Raw genomic sequence first — 14,229 nt, 5'->3', positions numbered from 1 at the left:
GGGGGAGGTTGGGAGATGCTAGGGGGCTTGGCCGGAGAAGGTCGCTTTAGCGTCTGCGTCAGCGGTGGCGGGGCGGTCTCATCGTTTCATCCATGCCCGTCTCTGGTTGGTCCCCCAGAGCTCTCGACAGCAACCACAGGCGCCGCATCCAATGCGCCGCATGCACCAAATGCTTGATAAAGCTACCCAAAGACTGTAAAAATCCCAGGAGATGGTGAAGTTTCAGGCATGCAACTTGGTTTGGTAAAGCCCATCCAGGGGCCTTGCGTCCTCCGGGGACTCCAAAGCCTTGTGCTAGGATATAATTACCTAGGTAATTGCTGATATCACATGCTACCTATATACAGCCGGCAGCTACAGAGTGGTAGCTTTATCGATAAGCGACCTTTTTCGGCAGCTATCAAGACCTAACGTCCAAGCAGACCGGACGCCCCATCCTCTGAGCTGTACCTTGGGTACCTTCCGCTCCACGAAAGAAGCTGCCCGCTTACCCGGTACGTAGGTAGTCCCCCAGGTTGTGCGTTTTTCTGATTCTGTCGCTCTGATCGCTTCAGGTCGCCAACGTGGGGGAGTCGAAAGGCAAGAATCACTCCATGCAGACTTCCAGGTTCCCAAAGACGCCTGCGGCTGTGACCCACGGCGCCCAGACACGTGTGCAAATAAGCTTGTCTATGTGCCTGAATGGTGTATGGGTCGATGGAAAAGGGAGAAAGCTAAGAGGTCTTGATAGTACTCAAGTGAAGAGCATTCGATGCAGCTGAAAAACGTGCATGCTCTGTTCATCCTTGGTCAGGGGGTGGGGGGGCGCGAGGCGCCAAGGGAGGAACTGTGGTGATGGACCTGAAGAGGCTTCAACCCTGTCTCCGACTCCCCTCTCAATCATCAAGATGTAAACTTCCTATGTATGATGCCCGAGAAAGGATGAGGGACGCAATGGAAACGCACTTACGATACCGGATAGCCCGGTATTCACTCCCATCCTGTGAGCAACGTCCCGTCCTGGATCTTGCCGCTCGGTGTCACACTTCTCTTCGACAAGTTGGTCGTAGGTCTTGCAATGGAAATTAGAGCCCTGAGGCAACAATAGCCTGTCTTCTTCTATGGCAGCGGTTGGTCTACATCGCTGCGGCTGTTCCAAGTTGTCCTTGACAACACAGACCGTCGCAGATGTCCCGTTGGCTATGAGCCAAGGCCGTAGTAGTTGTCTGTTCTGTTTGTCTTGACTGCAAACATAAATTTACAATCGCATTGGGACCCTGAAAGCCTGCATCATGGAACCTGTAAGCTTGTCCCAAGAGCATCAGATTGGGCAAGGCGAGGCGTGGTGTGGTAGTGAAAGTACACAGCACAGAACGCTTTGGGGGCCAGGCCAGCAAATGACGTCATCCAACGGAAGCCCTGTGGTTCCACATCCCTAGACGGCAGGGTCGACATGGGTCCATCTCAGCAGCGCTGAGTGCTGACACACCCCTCCCCCCTTCGCTGGCGATAAGATAACCCCACCTTGGCAGCCTGCATTTGAGCTCCGCACCCTGAGAGGTGCAGCCTTCTGGCCAACATCGCGACCTTCCGCTTTGCCGTTTGCAGTTTGCAGTTTGCAGCTCGCATGTGACAAGACGGCGAGACGCAGATCTGCGACAATGGATCAAAACCTACAGGCTTTCTTCACCCTGGTGGAGAACCAAGATGGGGTCGTTGTGCGAGGTATGGGAGCCCTTCCGACACGAAATAACCCAGGACGACCCCCGGAGCCGGACGCTTACAGCAGCCATCTCGCCATGGGACAGACCCCCCCAAGCTCGATCTCGAGATCTACATTCAGAACTACAAAGGTGCGCCCAGTCCCCGCATCGTCCTGCTCCAGGCGCACGGCTCACCCATGCGATAGGCCGCACCCGGTTTGACCGCCTCTTTCTCATCGGCCGCAGCTCCGTGCCCCTGTGCGTCGAAGCGTTAAAAGCGGCCATCGCGGAAGCCAAGCGCGGAAAGGACACCCACAGGTACCGGGAAGCCGTTGAGCTCCTCCGGATCGCAGCACCCTCCGAGCCTGAAGCAACCTATGACCAGGCCTGGCTGGAGGCGCAGGAGGCGTCCAACAAGGCAGAGACAAACCGGCTCTTGACCGAGCTCAAGGGCTACAAGAACAACCTGATCAAAGAAAGCATTCGCGTATGTTGCAGAACCTTTCGCCGGCGCCGCCCGTCATTGACACCCGTCTCTCTTGCCAACAGATGGGCCACGAAGACCTCGGGAAACACATGGAAAGCATCGGCGACCTCAACGCCGCGGCCGAAGCCTACTCGAAGATGCGACCCGACATCAGCACGCCGAAGCAGTTCCTCGACGTGGGCAAGCACCTCGTCCGCGTCTCCATCCAGCGCCAGGAGTGGGGCATGGTGACGGCCCATCTCGGCAAGCTGGGAGGCACCCAGTATGCGGAGGACGACAAGGCCGTTCAGACCTACACCAAGATCGGCTACGGAATCGCTCTCCTGGGGCAGGAAAAGTACAAGGACGCCGCGCTCGGCTTCCTTGCCGCCGACCCGGCCATTCCGGCCTCCTCCTACAACGAGCTCGCCAGCCCAAGCGACGTGGCCGTCTACGGCGGCCTTCTCGCCCTCGCGTCCATGGACCGCGAGGAGCTGCAGAGCGCCGTGCTGGAGAACTCCAAGTTCCGGACCTTCCTCGAGCAGGCGCCGCACATCCGGCGGGCCGTGACGCAGTTCGTCAGCGGCCGGTACTCGGCCTGCATCGCCATCCTCGAGTCGTACCGCCCAGACTACCTGCTCGACCTGTACCTGCAAAAGCACGTACCGGCCATCTACTCGCAGATACGCAACAAGTGCATCGTCCAGTACCTGATTCCCTTCTCGTGCGTCAGCCTCGACACGATGGAGAAGGCGTTTGGTCGCCCGGGCCAGAGCATCGAGGACGAGCTGGCAGACATGATCCAGGCGGGCGCTCTTGAGGCAAGGATCGATTCCATCAAGAAGGTGAGAGGCCCTTGGATCCTCCGGGGAACACGGCTCCAGGAGCGGGTTGGTGGCTAACGGCGGGGCTCCACACAGCTCGTAACCACCCGGACCGCCAACCCCCGGTCGCAGATGCAGGCAGCGGCGTTGAGGACGGCGGAACATTACGAGAGGCAAGCCCTCGACCGGCTCCGGCGCATCGGACTCGCGGCAGCCGACCTCGAGCTCAAGGGAGGGAAGAAGCTGGGCGGGTTCGCGCCCCAGCACGACTTCCTGGTGGAGGAGACGCTGGGCTGACGCGGAGGAGCCCTTGACGGCGACCAAGAGAAGACGGTCGGGGATGGCTGGCTGGCTGGTTGGTTCTGATTGGGTTGCGCATCATGGCGAACGGGGGCACGGGCGCACGGGGGATGGTCAGGTGCGGACCTAGGACAGGTGGATGGATCCTGGGGGCGCGAGAGACGCTGGCTGCTGGTGCTTGTCGCATGGTGGACGATAGACGACGCATCGCTGCCGAACTGACGAACGCATGACAATGATGAGATGATGGAACCAAACCTTGAGCACACACAACCCGCCGGAGAAGATGCGTCTGCACCGACGAGGAGACGTGAGACCCTAGAATGCGAGGACGCCCGAGAACCTCGCCAACAGCAGGAAGAACAACGATGCAGGCTTGAGACGATATTATTGTAATTTCTTTGGGTATCTCTTTGGGCACGCTACGTCGGCCTCGTCCACCATGTCCATCCTACCAAACCTCAGCCCATCAGCTGGCGAATATCCTCGGGCGGCCAGCGGACCTGGGCAAACGTCAGGCACCGCTTGATGCTCTGCAGATACTTTCTCGTGACCTCGCTGCGCATGATGTGCCCCCTCTCGCCGTCGTGCAGCTTCTCGCGGGCGCTGCGCTCGTGGATGCCCACCATGGTGACGCCGATGGGCCAGGCGGCCTTGCCGATGCTCAGGCGCAGGTAGCCGTCGTTGGCGTCCACGTAGCGCCGCTCCTGCGCGGCGCCTACAATCTCGACGAGCGCCTTGAGTATGTCCTCGTCCAGGTCGCCCTTTTCGAACTTGCGGAACAGGGGCCGCATGGTTTCCTTGCTCTGGACCATGGCGCGGCGGGCGGCCTGGCCGGCAAAGGTGTCGGCGTTGTCTTCCTTGGCGAGGGCCACCTCCCACTCGCGCAGGACGAGGTTGAACCACGAGGCGAGCTGGCGGAAGAGGAAGCGGCGCGCCTTCTTGTCGGACGCGGGGGGCACCTCGGAGGGCACCTTCATGTCCTTCTCCTCCACGGCCCGGAGGGTCGTGACGATCGGCCCTGCCGAGCCGGCGTCCCCGCCCCTGGCCGCCCGGCGGTACCGCCGCAGCCTGGCCGCGTGCTCCTCGGCGAACAGCCTCGCCGGCTCCCCGAGCGCGCGCAGCCTCCTGGTCAGCTCCTCCTCGGGCAGGTCCTCGAGCTTTCCGGCGTCGTCGTCGGCGTCGTCGTCGTCGTCGACATCGTCCGCCTCGTCCTCGGCCTTGTTCTTCTTTTTCCCCTCGTCCCCTTCGCCGGGCGCGGGCGGCAGCTCCGGCAGGCCGAGCCTCTTTCGCCTCGCGCGCTCCTCCTCGGCCTCCTTGGCCTCGCGCCGCCTTCGCGTTTCTTCGGCGAGCCGACGGCGCTTCTCCTCGCGCTGCCGCGCCTCCTCGGCGGCTTCCTCCTCGCGTCGCCGCTTCGCGGCCGCTTTGGCGGCGCGTTCTTCCTCGAGGCGTTTTTGCTCGGCGAGATAGGCGGCGCGGCGGGCTTCTTCGGCTTCGCGGCGGGAGATGTACTTTTTGGCAGGGGCGGAATCGGCGGGGGCGGAGGAGGAGGAGGGAGAGGAAGAGGACGACGAGGCGTCCTTGCCGGATGCCTTGGCGATTTCCTGGGAGAGGATGGAAGCGAAGTCCATTGTGGAGGGTGTGGGTCGGGCGTGGCGCCGCGTGTGATGATGGAGATGGGCCGGCGATCGATGGGTTGATGCGGGAGAGATTGTCCGGGTATTGCGGAATTCAAGGTTGCGATTGGAGCTGGGGTTTCTGGAGCGTGAGAAGTGGCAGCGGCAGGATTTGGATGTTTGGTTTGTCGAAGACATGTCGCCCGGGCACGGCGTTCGCCAAGCCGGATTTTGTGGTGGAGAAGGGACCCACTTTGCTGGATCCACCCGTGTATAGTACAGTACGCAGTAATCATGGCACTGCCGGGTGGGTGGGGCAGCTTGACGAGCCGGCCGCCGGCCTGGAGCTTCCACCGGGAGGTAACTATTCTTGTCCAACGAATGTGAACCGTTCCCAGCCTTGGGCCTCGATGAATACAGCGTAGCGATGGCATTTGATTTTTCATGTCTTATACCATGACCCCGGACCAAACATCTTGGATTCACAAGAGCTTGTTTTCATCAAGCCTCTGACTCTGCCGCTGCCCAGCATCGACCATGCTCCCACGGTTGAGCAGGAATATTAAGAGCGCAGCACCCTTCCTGGACAGCGGAATTCCATCGAACCGGAAATTCCCCCTGCTAAACCAGGCCTTCACCAGGGAAAAACAGGTCTTTCCAGACTGACATTCATACAGTCCCGTTGGACACGAGCAGTTTCACACAATCAACCTCCCATCCCACCTCACAATCCACCCCTGGCCCAGCTGCTTCCTCCCAGACACGTTCCAGCCTCATCGTTGCCGTCGGCACCTTTCTGTCGTGCTGCAGGATCCGCTGACAGGAGAGGTAGTGTTACGAGGAGTGGTCGGATAGATCGTGGATCGGGGCGTGCCGTCGACAGCCATGTCGCCAACCGCACCACCGCTGCCGAGGCATGGGACAACAATGGGCCCTCTCAGGGTGGCGGGTACTGCCGAGGGAGCACTAATTGAGAGATAGGTGGGATGTGGCGCGAGTGGGATGCACTATTCGGGAGAGGCGGGAGCGCGCTGGACAGTAACTGCGGCGGCCGTGGGCGGCGGGGAAGGCAGACGGGGGGTCTCATCCGGATAAGGGGGGGCTTTCTTGAGATGTGAGATGCCCACAGGGATACGAAGCGACGACGGGAAGCTCCTGGCCGTTAGTTGACACCGCAACCGATGATGGGCGGACATGGCTGGCTCTGAAATCGAAGCAAGAGGGCGAGGTGGAAGACGACAGAAGCGACCGGCGAGAAGCCAGAGAAGTAGCACGCACGCCTTCCACCCATAAGGGAGCGTTGCTCTGTTCCGCAAAGGGATCTCCATCAACTTCTCTACGCTGCGTATATACAACCGCGACAGCTCTTGTTTCGTTCTCTCGCTCGACTCCTTAACGCTCTCGGATGATATCGCCCTTGCGCTTGGCACGGAAATCCCACAACCCCTAGGACACGCGTAGCCAGGTCAGTACCAGCTTTGCTTCGGCTCGCCCCAGGTGGCCGGCCCCAAGCATCCTTCTCCCGCCTGGTTCCAATCCAACGTCTCTCCAGGGAAGACTACTCACGTCGTTCCAGTAAGCCAGAGTCCCGATGATACCGGGCACGATAACGGCGTAGATCAAGGTAACGCCGGCCGTCCGCTTGGTCCACCGGAAGTACTTGTAGCGGTTCGTGGTCATATCTACCAAGAAAGCGCCCGGGTCAGCCGCCGTTGCCTAATCCGCTCGCCTCTCCCCGCCGTGCCGTTCGCTGCTGGTCTTCTCTTCGGGGGGGCCGTGCGGCAACGCAATGCCGACATCAAGAGAGCACCCGCGTCGTGGGAAAAAAAAGAGGGGGGGGGGGGGGTGGGAGGGGGGTTGGGAGGCGAGACGTACTCCCGAGCTTGACCAGGGCCGGGTCCATGGCCATCTCTGTTCGCATCCCCAGCGGTTAGCCATGGTCCAATTTCTCCTGCCGGTGACGGCTTGCGTCGGGTTCCATTGGGAGGCGAGGGTGCGCACTGTAGTGATCGAGGCCCGCCATCTTGGATCGTTGGGCGCTTTGCCGCTGCGCAACAATGGTGGGGGTTTCGGTGGTGGTTGGAGGGGTTGACTCCGAGTTGGTGGTGTGCGAGCTGGAAGCGTGCGTCGTCGTTGAGCTTTCGGATTGCGCCGCATCCATCCATTCCTGAAGCGGTTGTCTTGGCGCCGAGAGGCTGCGGCCCGCGCTGGGGATGTGGGATGGTCACGTGACACAGAGATAACTATTAGCGGGAATCCTGCCGTGTCTGGTTTCCGAGACCAAGCCCCGGCCTGACGCTTTGGGTGAAGTTAATAGCTTAGCGGATGGGTTAGGGTTGGATGCCGCCTCGCTGCCGGCTCCATCAAGACGGGGAATAACTATGCCCCATAGCACTAGACGAGTCTCAACTGCTCCAGGACCTCACCCGGCAAGGCGCAATCGTCCAGACACACCGTCCACGCCGCCTTCGCATCCCTTCGCTGCTGAAGGACTGCATCCGCCGGGCGGACATCATTCGCCACGGCATCTCCTGTCCCCACCCCCATGGTCCCGTGGTAGCTGCGGGGAGGACGTTGACATGCCCCGTATGGCCTCGAGTCACGGCGCGAAAAGGATAGCTGAAAGTTGGGGCTGACCCATCGCGGCGAGGAAACACGTGGTCATGGCCATGGCCTCGGCCGGATGGATCGCTCAAGAGCTGAAAGGCGGTTTCTGAGCGGGAACCATGACGTCAGAAATAGGCCCGTACAACAAAGGCACAACAAGGCCGTTCGGGGACTAGGCTTGGTGGGTTGCCCTGCTAGTAACTAACTGACTAGTAGTACACGTTGAATCGTCAGCTTGCCGCGGCCAGTTGCGTGTGCAGTTGCGTGTGCAGAACACGCTCCGCACCTCAGCCCCAAGCACCAATATCAGGTCGGGCATCCAATCCTCGTCGGGGAATTTGGCTTCAGATGAACGAATGAACCACTGCCACCTGATTCATTGCCGCATTGGGTTGGGACTGCCCGCGACGAAAGGGACTCGGATCTCTTCAGGTCCCCACCCACTGCTACCCTTCAGCGCTGCGACGAGACGAGGCTCTCCCGTTTGCAGGGGGAGGGCATGAGGCTCCGGGCAATCCGGCCTGGGCCAACCCGGCAGCCCGAGCCACGGCTGACCAAGATTCCATGTGAATCGCACCCGTCATTACCACCTGAAAAGCGGGACCTGGAGTTTGCTTGATGGCCGTAGACAGCCGAGAACTGAACCCTCTTCATTTTTGGTTTTGGCCATGCTGCAATCTCGCCGCGTCCGTAGCGAAGGCGTTCCAACGTAGATTCATCAAACTCCACCCCCTACCCTACGATCCAAGCCCGCCGCAACCGTATCATGGGCCTTGGGGACTCGCAATGCCCGTTGCGCTCCCGGCATCTCGCAGCCCTGTCCGCGGACCGCTCCCAGGGGGTTCCGGCATCCGAGGGGCCCTCGACATTGGCATCGACGACATGCTACACAATGAGCTGCACAGACGCAACCCTGCCGCCAGCCGCCATGGCCTCGCATGCCATGCGCGACCCGGCGCCAGGAGCGGCGGAAGGCCATAGCATTCCGGCTCGGCCAGACGAAACCGAAGAGGAGGAAGAAGGCGAGTGGGAGGCCGATGCCTACCCGCCAGATGCCGCGTCCATTCTACAGCCCGCCATGAGCCCGATCGCAACGCCTACGTCCAGCCACGGCGAGGACCTCAGGCGGGAATCCTCGAGCCCGTTCCCTCCGCTCCCACCGCCCGAGCCGTGGAACAAGCGCTTCACCATCGCCGAGCCGGGCCGGATCAAGTCGTCCATGGCGGCGGCCTTGCAGACGAGACACCAGCGGTCCCAATCGGCAGGCGAGAGCGCTCTCAAGAGGCTGTCCAAGGCCCTGCCGTCCTTGCCGTCGATTTCCATCCCCTCCGGCCTCCTCCCCAACATCCACGCGCCGAGCCTCTTCTCGTCGGTCTCCCATCCCAGCTCGCCCGTAAAAAGCGGCGCCCGACCTAGAGCCTTCCCCGCCCTGTCGCCCTTGGGCGGCCGAGATCCGGGACCGGCCCCTTCTCCGGACGACGGCTCTAACCCGCCGGCGCTGTCCCGGCCCCGGACGCTGCGGTCCGCGGCGTCGGACGACTCCCTCCTGTACCACACGCTGTCGCGCATGTCCTCCCTCGGCGACGATGCCCGCTTCGCGCACGTCCGCGAGCAGGTCAACGTGCGCCTCAAGGCCATCATGGATAGCTTCGACGGGCCGTCGTTCAAGCTTCCGCAGATGCCGAGCATCGGTAAGCCTGTTGCTCTCGTCGTGCGGGCCCCACGTCGCTGCGGTTTCGCCCAAAGCTTTTTTTTTTTTTTTTTTTTTTTTTTTTTTTTTGCGCCTGCTAGCCCTGCTAACCCTGGATCCCCCGCAGGCCTGCTCAACACCCCGCTCAAGAAAACGGCGGCGCAGAACGGCGACGCGGCGCCGGCGGCCTCCAGCACAAGCGTCGTCGGTCACGGCAGCCCCCGTGCGGACCCGGACCCGCTGGATGAGGTTCTCGAGTCGCTGACCGGCGACGTCGTCATCATGGGCGGGTACCGGGGCTCGGTGCTGCGTTCGGCCAAGGCGCCGCATCGGCGGCTGTGGGTGCCGGTCAAGGTGCAGCTCGGGGTGCGCAAGGTCAACCTGGAGGTCGGGCTGGACCCGGAAGACGAGGAGCGCATGGAGGAGAGCATCGTCCCCGACGGCATGCTCAAGAACATCGGGCCGGTGGACATCTCGAGGCGGCTGTTCAAGAGGCTGAGGGAGTGCGAGAACGTGCGGTCCGGAAAGCTCCGCGTGCACGATTACGGCTACGACTGGCGGCTCAGCCCTCACCTCCTGTCGCGCAAGCTGGTCGGGTTTCTCGAAGCGCTGCCGTCCAACCGGCCGGGCGTTCCGGCCGCGCGGCGGGGCGCCCTGGTCATCGCGCACAGCCTCGGCGGCCTCATCACGCGCCACGCCGTGAACCAGCGGCCCGAGCTCTTCTCGGGCGTCTTGTACGTGGGCGTCCCGCAGCGGTGCATCAGCATCCTGGGCCCGCTGCGGAACGGCGACGTCGTGGCGCTCAACGAGAAGCTCCTGACGGCGCAGGTCAACTTCTCGCTGCGCACGAGCTTCGTCTTCCTCCCCGAGGACGGCTTCTGCTTCGTCGACAAGGCCACGGGCGAGGAGCTCCGCGTTGACTTTTACGACGTGGAGAGCTGGATCCGGTACCGCCTCTGCCCGTGCGTCGCGGAGCCGGCCCTGCCGCCGCTCGGCCGCAGCAACACGTTCGGCTCGCTCCTCGGCCTGCCCGACTCGCTCCCGAGCCTGCAGCTGCGCGGCCGGAGCAGCACGCACCCCGTCCGCAAAGCCGGCGGCGCCGACCTCGCGGCCGCCCGCCCCAGGCCCGCCTCGCCGTCCGCCCGCGCCCGCAACATCGCCTACCTCGCCCGCACGCTCCGCGAGACCAAGGCCTTCCGCGCCGAGCTGCGCCACAAGCCGGACCTGCAATCGTCCAACCGCTACCCGCCCCTCGCCGTCATGTACGGCAAGGACATGCCGACGTGCTGCGGCGCGCGGGTCCGCGGCGGACGCGAGGCGATCGCGCGCGCCGACGCGTACGACGACCTCATCTTTGCGAGCGGCGACGGCGTGGTGCTGGCCAGGGACGCGATGCTGCCCGAGGGGTACGAGGTGGTGAAGGGCGGGAGGATCCGCACGGACCGAGGGCACGTGGGGATGCTGGGGGATCTGGCAGGGGTCGGGAAGGCGTTGCAGGCGTTGGTGAGGGGGAGGAAGAAGGGGATCGGGCTTGGAAAGGCGAGCGAGCGAGGCGGCGAGGGTTTGTGAAGCGGTGAAGCGATGATGACGAAGGCAAAGTGAGGGGGAAGAGTCTGGGTGAAGGGGAAAATGGCGTTGTGGAGGGTTGCGTTTAGGGGGGCGTTAAGGAGGAGGAGGCGGCGGGGGACATTGGTTTGGTTTTGATACCCTGCGAGCGAGCAAAAAAAAAAAGAAAAAAAAGAAAAAGAAAAACAAGAAGAAAAAAAAAAAAAGTAAAATAGGCCATGTGCCTGTGAGCTTCACCAAATTGTAAATTAAAGGCTATGCATAATACTAAGAGCCTTGGAGCTCGCTGGGTACGTTGTTGATATCAACCACGCCGATTGATTGACGTCTATTACAGAAGGGTATGACCTCCCATGTTCCTCACAACCAAGCCTCTTCGTCCAACAACCACAGAGATAACTCCCTTACAGACATAACAGACCGTGTGCCGCTTGGATGCATTTTTTTGTTCCCGGAACCTCTCTGTCCCGTTCCAGGAAAAGAAAAATAAAATCCAGATTCTATTTACCCTCCACCGCTTTCCCGCCCCTACGACGGTACGATACGCAGCACGCAAGCGAGCGGCGAGAACATTTCCTATCAAGATCCCCAAGATTCCGAGACAGAGATCCAAGCGGCATCTCGCATGACTACCTCCGCGAAACGATCCCCTCCTGGATGGACATCCATCGCAGGAATCCCTACGGTACCTAGGTACACTAGGTACCTACCCATCCACCCGGACCTCCACCGTGCCCCGGATAGATTTTGCCCAAGAGAGTAACCAACGAGCTGTCCAGCGACGCCAGCTGCGCCGTTACCGTCTCTCCAACCAATCAGCCGCCCGAAGCGTCTCCTCCCGCGGGTGATTCTCCAGGTTGGATCGCTTCCAAGCGCCAATCGGCGGCGCGCTAAAGCTCGCCATTGGTCCGCGCGTCGTCGAGATAAGCGCCGACCCGGCCGACGGGGTTTGGTTGGTCCAGATCCATGCCAGACGAGGAACACGCCTGCTTTCCTTTTCATCGGATACCTAATTCCTGTGTACTATGTAGTACCGTGTACAGTACTATAGGCTTCTCGATCTTGTGCGCGAAGCGGGATCTGGATGTTACCCCAGGTATGTTATCGAACAACAGTTCTCTTAGCTATCTCGATGTGATGGCGATGATGGTGATGATGATGGATTCTGGGCCTGGGTTCCGCGTCTCGATTCCGTCGGTCATCTTCGATTCCAAGATGCATGTTTGGGAGTGGGATTTCCGGCACGCGGACGGAGACATTCACATTCATCCATCCATCCATCCATCTCCACGCCGGGATCTGCGCCCTCGAGACCTACCGGACACTGCAGAGAAGCCCGGCCGTGCCTGGCCCCAGTCCCACCCTCCTCCCCTCCTCCATCATCCCAGCAGCCAAGCATGCACATCATCTGCATCTTAGCGCGAGCAAAAATGCAGGACCGTTGACCTGCGTATGCCCCGCGGTGGCGTGGCGGCAACAAGACCGGGTTAGCCGCCCGCCCGCTCCAATCTTGGGAAGAAGCATTATGCTCGGTTTGACAGCAGCTAGGTTGGTCCGGTAGGTCTGGATGGGCGAAAGGGTAGAGGGTATTAGTGTCGCGAGTCCTGCTCCGTCGAGCATCTTGATCGATCGCTGTTGCTTCGTTATCCCTCTTATACACACGTACACACACATACACACACACACTCTCTCTCTCCATCTTTGTGTGTTCTGTTGTCTCTTCCGGTCGGCCTTTGCATATCTGTCGTACACCGGCCTGGTTCGTAGTATTCTCTACAGATCAACACCCTTCGAGAGCAGGCTCTCCCTCCTCGTCCTCCTCCTCCTCCTCCTCCGTCGTCGTCGTCGTCGTCGTCGCCGCGGCCGCCGCCGACCCCTTCAACATCTCCCTCAGGGAAATAACAACATACACACACACACACACACACACACACACACACACACACACACACACACACACAAACAAAATGACGGAAAAGAGGTCCAACGCTTCCACCTCGTCCCTGGAGGGCGACTTGCAAGACCTGCACCTGCAGTCCAAGCTGCAGACGATCCGGCTGGCCGACGCCGGCGTTGCCGGGGCCGCGCTGTTGGCGCTGCTCGCCGGCCTGTCGGTCATGGGCGCCGCCGGCGACGCGCTCCGCGTTTACGACGAGACGCACCTCCCGGGCGAGTACTGGCTGCCGCTGTGGCCCGACGACGTGAACTCCGCCCCGACCTCGGCGCTGGTGGCGGCGGGCGCCGCCGTGACGCTGGCGAATCTCGCGGGGTTGGCGTTCCACCATGTCGGCTCTGTACGCGATCTCCTTTTTTCTTTCCCGGGTTCCTACGTAACCGCTTCCTTCGATGAGAGCGTTTTCCGTACGCTGGCTAACCGGCTTCCCCTCTCCGCTTTCTGCAGCTCCGCGCCCGCGCTTCGCTCCACCTCGCCCTCACCTTCCTCGCCCCGCTCCTCGGCCTGGTCGCCTCCCTCGCGGCCATCTCCGTCTACTACGCCGCCGACGCCTCCGACGCGCGCGACACGCTGCTCTCGTGGACCTGCCGCTGGCGGGACGTGCCCATGGCCCAGGCGCCGCACTGGGGACCGCTGTGCACCCAGTCGCGCGCGGCCCTGTACCTGGCCGTCGTGCTCGTCCCCCTCGAGGCGGCGGCCCTCGCGCTGGCGGGCGCGAGGGTGAAGGTGGTCAAGTATACCGAGAGGTACTTGGCGGCGAGGAAGACGCCGGTGTTGAACTGAGAGGGGCGGTTCTTTGTTTGGGGTAGTTATTATGTTGCACATACGAGAGAGGGGAGAGGAGGAGGGGGGCAATGACACCGGCCCAAGGGACCTATGCGCATACTAGTACGGTACCGAGTCGGATCGGGGTCCCGGACCAGGGCTGGGGGGTCCTAGAATACGGGTGCAGTAATTTTGGGGGCCTTGGGAACGTTCTTCTCTTTTTTTTTTCTCTTCTTGCGTTTCGAACCGTCGGACGCCGCACGTTGTGTGGCCATGGTTGCTTCGGGCTAATATCCCTCGTGCTTGGCTCTTATTAACTACCATCCTCGCCGGGACGAGCCTATTCGATATCCATGTGCTTCAATTGTTTCCACAGAGAAATGGCGCATGATACCATCCGGGAACCCGCTTTGGTGTTTTTTTCCATTTTTGGAACTGCTCAACATGAGCCTCGTTTCAACGTGAGCGCTGTGTCAACTCTTGGTAGGACCGTCCCGGACCCTTGGTCTCGGTCGCCGTTCGAGACGACAAACAGCCACGAAGCGGTGTTGCTTTTTACCCGGAACTAACGGTTGTCAGACCGCTCTCGGCCACGTACTATACAGTATACACACCTCGGAGCCAAGCATTTTCTCCGCAAGCTGGAGCACCTGAACAGCATGACCGCAGCATCTGCATTGTCAAGTTTGACGGCGCAGCGCTGCGGGGACCCGCCGGCGTGCCCGGGGGGGGGGGGGGGGCCATCAGCCAGTGGCTGTT

The 14,229-nt window shown here is 61.4% G+C and overlaps 5 protein-coding genes across 5 annotated transcripts; 3 read left to right on the top strand and 2 right to left on the bottom strand.

The window, feature by feature from the left end:
* Positions 1–1,640: 1,640 nt before the first annotated feature.
* VTJ83DRAFT_980 (uncharacterized protein) lies at positions 1,641–3,269 on the top strand (the record flags this gene model as incomplete). Its single annotated transcript, XM_071014683.1, has 5 exons — positions 1,641–1,704; positions 1,788–1,832; positions 1,889–2,169; positions 2,232–2,993; positions 3,069–3,269. 5 exons carry the CDS (start codon positions 1,641–1,643, stop codon positions 3,267–3,269), a joined length of 1,353 nt encoding a protein of 450 aa, XP_070870333.1.
* A 464-nt stretch (positions 3,270–3,733) lies between these two features.
* Positions 3,734–4,903, bottom strand: VTJ83DRAFT_979 (uncharacterized protein; the record flags this gene model as incomplete). The annotated part of the gene is made up of 1 exon (XM_071014681.1): positions 3,734–4,903. The coding sequence occupies one exon, from the start codon at positions 4,901–4,903 to the stop codon at positions 3,734–3,736; it is 1,170 nt and encodes a 389-aa protein (XP_070870332.1).
* Positions 4,904–6,280: 1,377 nt separating this feature from the next.
* Positions 6,281–6,911, bottom strand: VTJ83DRAFT_978 (uncharacterized protein; the record flags this gene model as incomplete). Its single annotated transcript, XM_071014680.1, has 4 exons — positions 6,281–6,334; positions 6,455–6,570; positions 6,764–6,799; positions 6,890–6,911. The coding sequence occupies 4 exons, from the start codon at positions 6,909–6,911 to the stop codon at positions 6,281–6,283; spliced, it is 228 nt and encodes a 75-aa protein (XP_070870331.1).
* Positions 6,912–8,261: 1,350 nt separating this feature from the next.
* On the top strand, positions 8,262–10,754 carry VTJ83DRAFT_977 (uncharacterized protein; the record flags this gene model as incomplete). Its single annotated transcript, XM_071014679.1, has 2 exons — positions 8,262–9,186; positions 9,313–10,754. 2 exons carry the CDS (start codon positions 8,262–8,264, stop codon positions 10,752–10,754), a joined length of 2,367 nt encoding a protein of 788 aa, XP_070870330.1.
* A 1,964-nt stretch (positions 10,755–12,718) lies between these two features.
* VTJ83DRAFT_976 (uncharacterized protein) lies at positions 12,719–13,488 on the top strand (the record flags this gene model as incomplete). The annotated part of the gene is made up of 2 exons (XM_071014678.1): positions 12,719–13,045; positions 13,153–13,488. 2 exons carry the CDS (start codon positions 12,719–12,721, stop codon positions 13,486–13,488), a joined length of 663 nt encoding a protein of 220 aa, XP_070870329.1.
* Positions 13,489–14,229: the final 741 nt, after the last annotated feature.

This window comes from Remersonia thermophila, chromosome 1, assembly GCF_042764415.1.
Source record: "Remersonia thermophila strain ATCC 22073 chromosome 1, whole genome shotgun sequence".
In the NCBI taxonomy this organism is placed as follows: Eukaryota; Fungi; Ascomycota; class Sordariomycetes; order Sordariales; family Chaetomiaceae; genus Remersonia; species Remersonia thermophila.
The sequence above is the reverse complement of the archived record's forward strand: the minus strand, read 5'-3'. Positions and strand labels throughout refer to the sequence as shown.